This window comes from Nomascus leucogenys, chromosome 23, assembly GCF_006542625.1.
Source record: "Nomascus leucogenys isolate Asia chromosome 23, Asia_NLE_v1, whole genome shotgun sequence".
In the NCBI taxonomy this organism is placed as follows: domain Eukaryota; kingdom Metazoa; phylum Chordata; class Mammalia; order Primates; family Hylobatidae; genus Nomascus; species Nomascus leucogenys.
In genome coordinates, this window is record NC_044403.1 from 25,324,399 (window position 1) to 25,336,913 (window position 12,515).

Here is a 12,515-nt window from a genome sequence, read left to right on the forward strand (position 1 = left end):
AGTGCATAGTGTCCCTGTTGCTGCTAGGAAGTGGGGTTGCTATCAGTGATAGTGACCCCAGGCAGGTGGCTCTCAGGCTCTGGGGAGATGCTTCAGCTCTCTTTATCATGGGGGGACACTCCTCTGTGAACTACCCATTTCCCAGTATGTCAGACACTGTGTGGAATAGATGGCTGGGGACCTAGACACACTGCCAGTCCAACCAGCATGGCACCACTGCAGCCCTCCGGATGGATGAGGGAGGTTATCAGTGGTGCTCTAGACATGTAGAGATGTAGGGCTTATTGGGGCCCAGGACAGGATGCAGTCTTGTGGGAGCTGGACTCTCAAAATGGCGCCATGCTGCAGTTACTTGGGTCTTGGGGTTGGGGGTTGGGATGTAGGACCCAGCATAAACTCCCCGTCTGGAACAACGCTATTGTGCAAACTCTAGGCAGCTCCCTGTACTAGTCTCAGAGCCCACAGAAGCTGAGGGGCTCTCCCATGGCTAGGATTGCAAGGGCCCACAGTGGGAATGTGGACTGCTAGGAATCTCTCACTTATTCTTTTTCTACGGTGGGGATCCATACCTGGCTTCCAGTCAATCCTAGCCAGACAATTGCTTCACTTCTTTCTCTCTCTGTGCCTCAGAAGGATCTGTTCCCTATCACTTCCCTGCTGAATTCCAGTGTTCTATCTTAGACACTATTCGTTGTGAAATTATCTGCTTGCTGTTTTGATCGTTTTTGGTGGTGAGTGTTGGGTGCCTCTAGTAGCCATCTTGAAGCCTCCCCCTTGAGCTATTCTCTTTTAAGGGAAAGTTCTTCTCTCCATAGTCATGAATATCAGTGTGTCTTTCAATAACAGAGTTGAAGGTTCCTGAACACGGGACCCAACTCCAAACCACAGAACTACCCACACCTTTCTTCTCTGTGCTTGTATCTGTTATTGTAAACTACAGACTTTCTTATTGGTAATAATTGTTTTATATATTGAGAATTACATGTATATATCTGTGTGCGTATATATATATTTAAAACAATTATGTATATAAAACAATTATATATAACCAATTCTATATAAAACCATTATATATAAATATATAATTATGTATATTAAACAATTACATATATAAATATATATTTTTTTAATTCAGAAAAACCTAAAAGTCAATGTAATGTCACCTTTTTTATGCTGAATCATCTACAGCAGGTGTTTTTCCTCCTAAGACTCTCTCTCAGAGTGGAATATGTTGCTACAAAGCAGTGAAATATGTTTTTCCCTATATTTAGAGTAGTTCATTTAAGGAAGAAAGTTCATCTGTTTCTAGACACCTTTTCAGGGAATCTCAATTTTGATAGAGATTCCTATAAGATATATATGTTTATTCTCTCCACTCTCCCTGCCACCACACACAAAATTATAGTTCTGTAAATGTCAGTACCTAAAATAAGCCCCATTTAAAATAATTTCTTTTTACTTTTATGGTAAAGTTGCTAAGACTGATCTACCACCCTCACATGATTATTGTTTTGAAACTCCTGCCAATTACAAACAGATCTTGACTCATGTTTCACAAACCGTGTCACTGAGCTCCAAAGACACAGAGTAACAAATAGGCTTAAAATGGAAATACATTGCAATTCTATTTTTCTGCTGAATGGGAGTTTTATTTAGAGAATCATCTCATATCTATACAAGATTGTGTCAAAATAACCAATGTAGTAAAATTTCATTCAGCTGTTTTATAAGCGGCAGGAAGGACTGAAGTGATAGGAAAGGACAGACATTCCAGGCCCTCTAGACCACGTTAATTATATTTTTCTTCTTCTTAAGGCCAGTAGGAAGTAACTTGGTCAGGCTTCATCTGGTCAGACAAAGTCAGAGTTGATTTTCTGACATGTCATATCTGTCAACATTAGGAAGTTTAATAAATCTATTAATATAATTTAGTATATAAAGTAGAAAAAGTATGATATCCCATAGACATTTAATAATGTGAATTTTTATTTTTAACTAAAACAATAGAAAAGAAGCTGATGCCATTTATAGTTTTTAATTAAAGAAGTATTACATTCTTATATAATTAGATATATTCTCAAATTAGTAGACAATATTATTTGTGTTTCACAGGCTATGCCACAGCACACTCAAAGCTACCAAACTGCCCTAAAAAGATAAAGTAACCTTTCTAGAATTAGATTCATTTCATTTTACATCAATACTGCTAAAAATTTCCTTCAAAAGCTGACTCTTTTAATTAGGCTCAGAATTAATTTCTGATTTAATTCTTTTTTTTCCTCTTTTTTAAAAAGTTTTTATTTCCATAGGTTTTTGGGGAACAGATGGTAATGGTTACATGAGTAAGTTCTTTAGTTTTGATTTGTGAGATTTTGATGCACTCACCACCCAAGCAGTACACACTGAACCCAATTTGTAGTCTTTTATTCCTCAACCCCCTCCTACCCTTTCCCCTGAGTCCCCAAAGTCCATTGTATTATTCTTATGTCTTTGCATCCTCATAGCTTAGCCCCCACTTATGAGTGAGAACATACAATATTTGGTTTTCCATTCCTGAGTTACTTCACTTAGAATAATAGTCTTCAATTCCATCCTTGTTGCTGTGAATGCCATTAATTCATTCCTCTTTATGGCTGAGTAGTATTCCATCGTGTGTGTGTGTGTGTGTGTGTGTGTATAGTGTGTATATATATATATAGTGTGTGTATATATATATATATCGTGTGTGTATATATATACATATATGTGTATATAAAGAAACTGTGGTGTGTGTGTGTGTGTGTGTGTGTGTGTATATATATATACAGACACCACAGTTTCTTTATCCACTTGTTGATTGATGGGCATTTGGGCTGGTTCCATGTTTTTGCAATTGCAATTTATGCGGCTATAAACTTGCATGTAAATATCTTTTTCAGATAATGACTTATTTTCCTCTGGGTAGATACCTAGTAGTGGGATTGCTGGATCAAATGGTAGCTCTGCTTTTAGTTCTTTAAAGAATCTCCACTGTTTTTCATAGTGGTTGTACTAGTTTACATTCCCACCAGCAGTGTAGAAGTGTTCCCTTTCCACTGCATCCATGCAAACATCTATTATTTTTTGATTTTTTGGTTATGGCCATTCTTGCAGGAGTAAGGTGGTATTGCATTGTGGTTTTGATTTGCATTTTCCTGATCATTAGTGATGATGAGCATTTTTCATTAAAAAAAAAACCCACCTACTCCTCTTCTCACATACAGTGAATTTCGTGTTTTCTTTTCCTGAGCTCCAATTTCTTTTTAGAATTACTTCATTTGGCATCACTAATAGACAAGTTTCTCCATTTTTCTGGATTTGGTAATATCACAGCCCTATGCAGTTTTTCCTTGACTTTTCATTAAATTATATCACCTCTTCCTAACATTGTCTTTAGTATCTAACATGTAATATGTAATTCTTCAAATATTCAGGCAAGAATTAGGGCCATTAAGTCACAGTATTTTTTATCCTAAGTCTCTGATAAGATTTTGTAAGTAAAATTATATCCTTGCTTTATAAGCCAGAAATTTTCATGGATTGAAACACACCTTGGTGTACTTTTGTTATTTTATTTTTTAACCAATAAAAAGGAAAATTAAGTTTGAAGGAAGGTACAAAATAAAATTAAACACTGGTGAAGCCAGGACCTAAACAATCTCTTAACTTTTGGCCACTGGTCTATGTTAGTGTACATGAATGGATAAGAATTGTTAATGTCTCCCATAGAGTGCTTCTCTAAAATCATTGTGGTATTTGCTTTCAGATGCATCGGATATGGAGCTGAGGCTTGTGGGTGGAAGCAGCAGGTGTGCTGGAAAAGTTGAGGTGAAAGTCCAGGGTGCCGTGGGGATTCTGTGTGCTAACGGCTGGGGAATGAACATTGCTGAAGTTGTTTGCAGGCAACTTGAATGTGGGTCTGCAATCAGGGTCTCCAGAGAGCTTCACTTCACAGAACGAACATTACACATCTTAATGTCGAACTCTGGCTGCACTGGAGGGGAAGCCTCTCTCTGGGATTGTATACGATGGGAGTGGAAACAGACTGCATGTCATTTAAATATGGAAGCAAGTTTGATCTGCTCAGGTAATTTCTGAACAAAGATAAACACATTTATTCAATTATTTATTTTTGCACTTATTTAATACATGTTTATGAAGTGGCTACTTAACAGTATTAGGTCAAAAGTAAATGAACTAGATAAAAGTAATCCTACCCTCTTATCTAGAAGACAGGTATATAATAAAAATATATAATTAAATAACTGTTTATTTAAAATTGTGTGAAGTAGAAGCACAAGATGAAATGAGAAGGCATAATTAGAAGATATTACCTATTTGCAGAGTCGGAGAATATTTCTGTGAAGTGATAGTTAAGGAAAGATGTGAAGGACAGGTAAGATTTAATCATATGAAGAAGCGTTGGGAAGATTAATTTAAACAGTATTTTATTCGAGTACCACACCTGGGAATAAGCTTGTGTTATTCCAGGAACTAAAAGATGGTTGAAAGAAGAGGTATTAGATCCAAGTGAACAAGGGGGAAAACTTATAATAAAGTCTTGATATGTAGGCAAGGGAAAGGTTATGGAATAGGAATTCTGGACTTTATTCTAAAGTGAATGATAAACCATTGAAGGTTGTAAGCATGATACAACTTGCATTTCAAAGACAGCACTCTGGCTGCAGTGTGAGGTGTGTGTGTGTGTTTGTGTGTGTTTGTGTGTGTGTCTGTGTGTGCATTGGAGAGAGGAGGCTATTAGATGCTGGGAGTCATGTTGTTGAATAATTCTAGGGAAGATATGGAATTTTGATTAGGATGCTCACTGTGGAGCTGGTGAAAAGCTTCCAAATTTCAGAAATATTTAGTAGCTGAAACCAGCAGAACTTAATACTCTGAATGTGGGAATAAAGATAAAGGTTTCTAGACTAAGCAGATGGGTGCACTGCAGTTTCATCATCTGGAAAGATAATCTTGGAAGAGGAGCAGGTTAGAGAGGGTGGGATGATGAGTCCAATTTTGTATATGTGAAATATGAGGTAATAGTAAAGCAGTCATCAAATGAAGGGGGTTGGAGGAAATTGGATATAAGATTTAGGTGATCAGAAGACTTGTATTGAATGGAGATATAACTATTAGAGTCCTACATATGTAGATGGAAACTAAATCTAGGAATAAAATGTAAATTGAGAATTTTTAAAGCCTAGATTCAAGAAAGAGGAGCTCTTAGCCCTGAGGAACAATAATATTTAATAGTTTATTGACATAAAAGAAGTTGGAAAAGCATACTGAGGAACAGTGGTTGCAGAATGTCACATCGCTAAAGCCAAGGGAAGATGTTTCAAAAAGATGGGGCATCTATTCCAAAAAAGACCTAAGAGGCCAATATAGATGAAACTGAACAATTTCCACTAAGCTTAGCAACAGAGAAGTCATGAATAAATTTAATAAAAGTGGTTATGTCACATTAGAAAAAGGAGATCATTTCAACTTGAGAAGGAAATGGGAGGTAAAGATGTTGGGATAATAGGCATAGACTATTTCCAAAAAGTTGTATTTTAAGGGGAAGAAATAAATAAGGTGATGACTAAAAAGGAATATAATCTTCAGGGGAGTTACTCAATTTTTTTTATTGATAGGAGATTCTAGAGTAGTGCTGTTCACATCACTTTCTGTGATGAAGGAAAATATATGCTATTAGCTGATGTTAGAGGCTATAGGAAAAAATAGAACTAGAAAACAGAATCCAGAGTGTTTATGGGACAGAATGAAATTCCAAATAAAATGATTGGGGTAGGCCTTACTTAAAAGGTGAAACGTAGACAAAGACTTGAAGGTCAGGAGAGAGTCAGTTATATGCATATATGCAGAAGGAAAATACAAATAGAGATACAGCCAGTTCAAAAGCCTTGGGGCAAGATTATGCCTGATATGTTTGAAGACGAGAAAGGAATCCAGTGCAGCTGAAGAGCAATAAGTAAAACATCAGACCTGGCACCAAAAGAGGTAAATGTGCAGGGGAAGGTCACTCAGGGACAAGTAGGTCTTCATAGGAGTTTAGATTTTTACTCTGAGTGAAATATGGAGTCATGGGAGGATTTGGGGCAGAATACTGATTTAACCTGATACATCATTTTAAATGACCTCTCTGGATTTTAATTTTTTTAAAAGATGAACTATAGAGGAATAATTATAGAAACAGGGAATCTGTAGGAATCTATTATAGTAACTCAGGCAAGTAATGATGGTGGCTCAATCAAGGCGCTAGGGTTGAAGGGGTGAGAAGTTTGGGGATTGTGGGCATACTTTGAAAATACAGAAAACAAAACTTTCTGAAAGGCGAGATATATTATGTAACGGAAGTCAAGAATTATTTCAAAGTATTTGAATGTCTGGAATGGTGGAGTTCCATCAATAGAAATATGGAAGTCTGCAGCCTTAGATAGATGTTTGAAAGGACTCCAAAAAATTCACACTGAGCTATCTATAAGAAATCCAAATGGAAATGCTAAGTAGAAATTGGATAAATGAGTCAGGAGTTTGGAAAAATGCCTGGGTTGGAGACAGATAACGTACATTACTAATATAAGTAGTTTTGCTGCAAAGAATAGAGTCAGAATAATGGGCAGTATTTTTTTGTTGTTTATAAATTACTCATTTAGATGGATTACTGGGATCTAACCAGTAGGTAGAAGTCTTTCTATTCTTATATTACACCATCTTCTTAAGATGACTACAAATCTTCTTAAGAGTTGTTTAATGCTGAAGTTACTTAGTATTTTTTTTAATGTAAACAAATTGTGCAATTCATTTCCTTCTGATGAGTTCTAAATCTAGGATTGGTGGGTCACCAAGACATAGAAAATAGGTATGTAATCCAGATCTATGAATTTAAGTCTGTACTGCTAATCTCATCCTCTGAGCCCTTACGAATGGGATGTTCTAATGACGAATGGAGAAAAATTGCTCTGGGGTTAGATATGGAGATTGGAGACAGGGATAGATATTGGAAAACCCTAAAAACTAACCTTTGAAATATTATTTTGTAGCCCACAGGCAGCCCAGGCTGGTTGGAGCTGATATGCCCTGCTCTGGACGTGTTGAAGTGAAACATGCAGACACATGGCGCTCTGTCTGTGATTCTGATTTCTCTCTTCATGCTGCCAATGTGCTGTGCAGAGAATTAAATTGTGGAGATGCCGTATCTCTTTCTGTGGGAGATCACTTTGGAAAAGGGAATGGTCTAACTTGGGCCGAAAAGTTCCAGTGTGAAGGGAGTGAAACTCACCTTGCATTATGCCCCACAGTTCAACATCCGGAAGACACTTGTATCCACAGCAGAGAAGCTGGAGTTGTCTGTTCCCGTGAGATTTTTAAATAATCTTAATTGGCTGGGGCTAGAGATGGGGAGTGTGGGGCTGGAGCTGATAAGTCACGATGTCTCTTCTATGGCCTTGTCTCCTCCTAGGATATACAGATGTCCGACTTGTGAATGGCAAATCCCAGTGTGACGGGCAAGTGGAGATCAACGTGCTTGGACACTGGGGCTCACTGTGTGACACCCACTGGGACCCAGAAGATGCCCATGTTCTATGCAGACAGCTCAGCTGTGGGGCTGCTCTCTCAACCACAGGAGGAAAATATATTGGAGAAAGAAGTGGTCATGTGTGGGGACACAGGTTTCATTGCTTAGGGAATGAGTCACTTTTGGATAACTGTCAAATGACAGTTCTTGGAGAACCTCCCTGTATCCATGGAAATACTGTCTCTGTGATCTGCACAGGTAAGAGAATAGTGCTTATGGTTAACTACTGTCAATATAGCCCAGACATGGTAGAGGGAGTTGGGATTAAAGGAAAGATGAGTAAGAAAATGGGGGCGCAGGTGGAGGGAGGATAGGCATGACAGTCAAAAAGTAACATGTAAGAAATAATGATAACTAGGGCCATTCCTAGGGTGAAGTTAACACCTCTGTGTTTGGGATTTACGAGTAGACATCATTAATAAAAATGATTTCAATAGACGACAGGGTTTGAAAAGTCCTTACCACAATTGCTGATTCCATGTTATTACAGAACTCTTCAACCTTTTCCATGTATTTTGGTCTTACTTTTGCCCCATTTCCTGCACCCTCCACCAGGAAGGCTGGCCCCGCTGCTGTTTCCATGCCTCGCAAATATATCTGACCCATATTGGTCTCTAATTCCAGAGGGCCGTGCTTTCATCTGCTTAGGTAAGCAGAATCAGTTTTAGGAAACACTGCAGCTCTAAAGAATGTGACCTATTAACTGGACTTTCTCCTCTAAGAGGACAAACGGCTCCGCCTAGTGGATGGGGACAGCCGCTGTGCCGGGAGAGTAGAGATCTATCACGACCGCTTCTGGGGCACCATCTGTGATGACGGCTGGGACCTGACCGATGCCCACGTGGTGTGTCGAAAGCTGGGCTGTGGAGTGGCCCTCAATGCCACGGTCTCTGCTCACTTTGGGGAGGGGTCAGGGCCCATCTGGCTGGATGACCTGAACTGCACAGGAACGGAGTCCCACTTGTCGCAGTGTCCTTCCCGTGGCTGGGGGCAGCACGACTGTAGGCACAAGGAGGACGCAGGGGTCATCTGCTCAGGTCTGTGCTGCTACCTTTTCACCCTCCTCTACACACACATGCATACACTTGCACACACACAACACAGTTGTAAAGTGTAGTGAAAAGTGTATGGCCTAAGAATACAAAAAAAAAACCCACTTGATTTTAATCCTATTCTTATACTGATTTCTTAATACCCTTGTCATATTACATTTGTCTGGGTATCATTCATAACTGAGAAAAATAAAAGATTGGTCTTACTGTCAGAGAAGGTTAGACCCCAAGAAAGGGACCTTACATGACATCCACTTTGGCTCTGAGAACACACTGTCAACCGTGTCCAATCTGCCTTATTTTGTTGTTCTGTTTTGTTTTATTTTAGGCTTTTAGTAGCCTGAAGCCATGGTTATTAGTTTCTGTCTCTAGCGGTAAGAGGAAAGAGGGATGAGGAAGGGGCTTTACTAGCCTGACCAGAAACAGAAACTAAGAACCCATAACTGTATTCTCTCCCTTGGACACCCCTGCAAATGGGATTAACCTCCTGATTATTTTCTGAATTGAATTTATGTTCGAGAGTAGAATGTAGAAGGTTGCATTTTAACTTAAGTTGATACAAATTTAAAACTCAAATACTATTCTTGGGAAACCCACACTAACCCTGAAATCATACAAGACCCTTAGTTTCCATCAGATTTATGCTGTTAATATGTTAGAGTGATTTATGAAATTGTATTGTGAGCCCTAATGTATTATTTCCATGGGAAAAAATGGATTCCTTGGGGAGGAATTTTCCAACTCCAAAGAAAATATTTAATACTAAGTTTTGTATTTCTCTGTAGAATTCACAGCCTTGAGGCTCTACAGTGAAACTGAAACAGAGAGCTGTGCTGGGAGATTGGAAGTCTTCTATAATGGGACTTGGGGCAGCGTCGGCAGGAGGAACTTCACCACAGCCATAGCAGGGATTGTGTGCAGGCAGCTGGGCTGTGGGGAGAATGGAGTTGTCAGCCTCGCCCCATTATCTAAGACAGGCTCTGGTTTCATGTGGGTGGATGACATTCAGTGTCCTAAAACGCATATCTCCATATGGCAGTGCCTGTCTGCCCCATGGGAGCGAAGAATCTCCAGCCCAGCAGAAGAGACCTGGATCACATGTGAAGGTGGGTATCTTTCTAAACACCAGCTGTCACTGAAGCCCTGTGAAATATAACTTACCACAAATAGCAAATCTTTCCATTCAGGAACACATGGCGGACTCACTGAAAAGTGCATGGCAATAAATGCTGATTTATCACATCTGTTCTATATTGAAATTTTATTATTTTGGTTTAGTATTTTACAGGGTATTTGAAAATGTATATTATCTCTTTTGATTCCTTTAAGCTCCTTGTGAGAAGCTGGATGAAAGCACATAAAAGGATAACAACACATAAAAAATTACAGTGTTTTAAAAAATGAAAAATATAATATGTATACTTTGTCTTAGACATTCTAGAAAGCTCAGAACTTTTGAGGAAACGTGAATTAATTATGGAGATTAAACAGCTCTATTTTTTCCTGCAGGACATTTTACTACGGGAAGTTAGTTGATTATTTATAAGACACTTGTAAATTGTCTTATTTGATTAAAATTTAATATGTTTATTGTAGAGATTTTAGAAATTGTACAATTATAAATAATAAAATGCATTCCATGTTTAATCTGATTATCAAAAATAACCATTACTAATATTCAGAAACATTAACTATTAGTCTTCCTTTTGTACAAAAACTTAAAGTTATGATTGTGTATATGAAATATAGATATGTGTATATGAACTATAGATACCATATATGTGTATAGGTATATATAGTATGATATATATGCATGTAATGTATAGTGTTACATTATATTTAGGATATCTGTATCCTACTTTTATATGTAAAAGTATACTGTAAATATATTCTAATTTCAATGAATAGCCTTCAAATGGTATGCAATGTTTTATCATGTGAACATAAATAACCATGTGACTATTGGTATTAAGGCTATTTCTCAATGTCAAACTAGTATAAATAACGCCATTATAAGCATCCTTATTCATTTTCGGTGAATCTCTGATTATATCTGAAGGTTATATTTCTAGTCCCAAAATGAGTGGGTAAAATGAATATTTTTATGATTCTTTATATGTACTAGTTAATTGCTCCAGCAGAAAGCCTATGTATTAGTTTTCATTCTTATCACCAGTATATGAGAGCATTGATTTTATTTCACCCTTCCCACCAATGTTACGCACAGAGAGAAATAAATACACAGACATACACATACCTTCCCAAATTAAAATTTCACCTAAATCAACATAATTTGCATGGGTTTGGTTAGTAGTGCATATGAACATTATTTATGAATATTGTCTATTTGTGGTTCATATTTTTAAGCATTTTGCTTCTCTTTACTATTGTAATTTTATCACAAAATATCATTCCCCAAACAAAAAATTTGAAAAAAACCCAGAAATCTTGGAAAAAAACACAGATATCACCTATAATACCATGATCAGTTGGTGATATATTAGCTGATGTTACACTCTTGAGTATCATATATGTGTATATATTTTATATATCTTCATATATTTTATTGCAAAAAAGTTATACTCTGCATATTTGTGCTTCCTGCTCTTTTGATTTAGCAATATTTTCTCAAGCTAAAGCATATATATTTTTTACCATATGATATACTATAATCCGATGCACCAAATCCCTGTCATTGGACATGTAGAAGATTCAAGTTATTTTTCCATTTTAAGTAACATCACATTAAATATCCTTAAATATATAGAAAATTATTTTAAGCATATTTCTCAATATTTTCTTCCCAAAATCTATTTTCCTATTTGATCAATTATATTACCTGAAATTTTGGATTTCAACTATCTTAAGTTTTAATTTAACAATATTTTATATTAACAATTTGCATCTATACGTATATGAATGATACTATGCAGTAGATCTTATTTAGTGCTCTTTTTATATTTGTTGATATTAGCATTGAAGATTTGTTGAAATGTAAAATTGACTAGGATGAATTCTGCCAGTTTTTATGATCTTTAATAGTATATGGAATAAAATCATTGTGTTTCAATGTTTGAAAGAGAATAACTATAGCTATTTTGGATAGTAATTTGTTAATACTTAAAAAGAATGTCCAGGACTATTGGCTTATTCTCATTTTCTTGAGTCAATTTTGTGAAAAGATGAAAGAATGTATTAGTCAGTTCTCATGCTACTAATAAAGAAATACCAGAGACTGGGTAATTTATAAAGGAAAGAGGCTTAATGGACTCACAGTTCCACATGGCTAGTGAGGCCTCACAATCATGGATGAAGGCAAAGGAGAGGCAAAGTCACGTCTTACATGGTGGCAGGCAAAAGAGCACGTGCAGGGGAATTCCCATGTATAAAACCATCAGATCTTGTGAGACTTACTAAGAGAAAAAATAAACTCAAGATGTCTGGCTATGACAGAGAGAAAAGAGTTAACATGGTAACTGGAGAGGGGCTCTTATGACAAGGAGAAAGGAAATTTTTTAAAGGGTGCATGTGAAAGTTATCACGTTTGGGGACTTGGGGATGACTTATCAGACCTGGGGATGAGACGTTTAGATCAAAAAAACCCTTTTGAATAGAAACCAAGTTACCTAAAAGTTAATTATCTGCTGAAACTGTAACTTTTCCCATACTATTACGGGAACTAAAATCCAATAGAGAAATCCCAAGATTCTCTTTTTGTCTTCATGTGGTTGGTGGGCAGAGGTAAGGCAGAGGCTTAGAATATGAAAGAACATTTAACAAAATAATAAAGAATGAAAAATAAAAATGATAAGATCATTCTAAAATATTGAGGATTCTGCAGACTTTTTTGGCAGCAAGTT

At 36.9% G+C, this 12,515-nt stretch overlaps 1 protein-coding gene across 2 annotated transcripts in view; it reads left to right on the plus strand.

Annotated features, from left to right (window-relative positions):
• Positions 1–12,515, plus strand: part of CD163L1 (CD163 molecule like 1) — a 78,368-nt gene that overhangs the window by 51,649 nt on the left and 14,204 nt on the right. For both annotated transcript variants that reach the window (XM_003273791.4, XM_003273790.4), the window contains exons 9-14: positions 3,785–4,105; positions 7,068–7,382; positions 7,487–7,801; positions 8,159–8,251; positions 8,326–8,640; positions 9,441–9,761. In XM_003273791.4, coding sequence (XP_003273839.2) covers positions 3,785–4,105; positions 7,068–7,382; positions 7,487–7,801; positions 8,159–8,251; positions 8,326–8,640; positions 9,441–9,761 — 1,680 coding nt within the window. The remainder of the gene's footprint in view (positions 1–3,784; positions 4,106–7,067; positions 7,383–7,486; positions 7,802–8,158; positions 8,252–8,325; positions 8,641–9,440; positions 9,762–12,515) is intronic.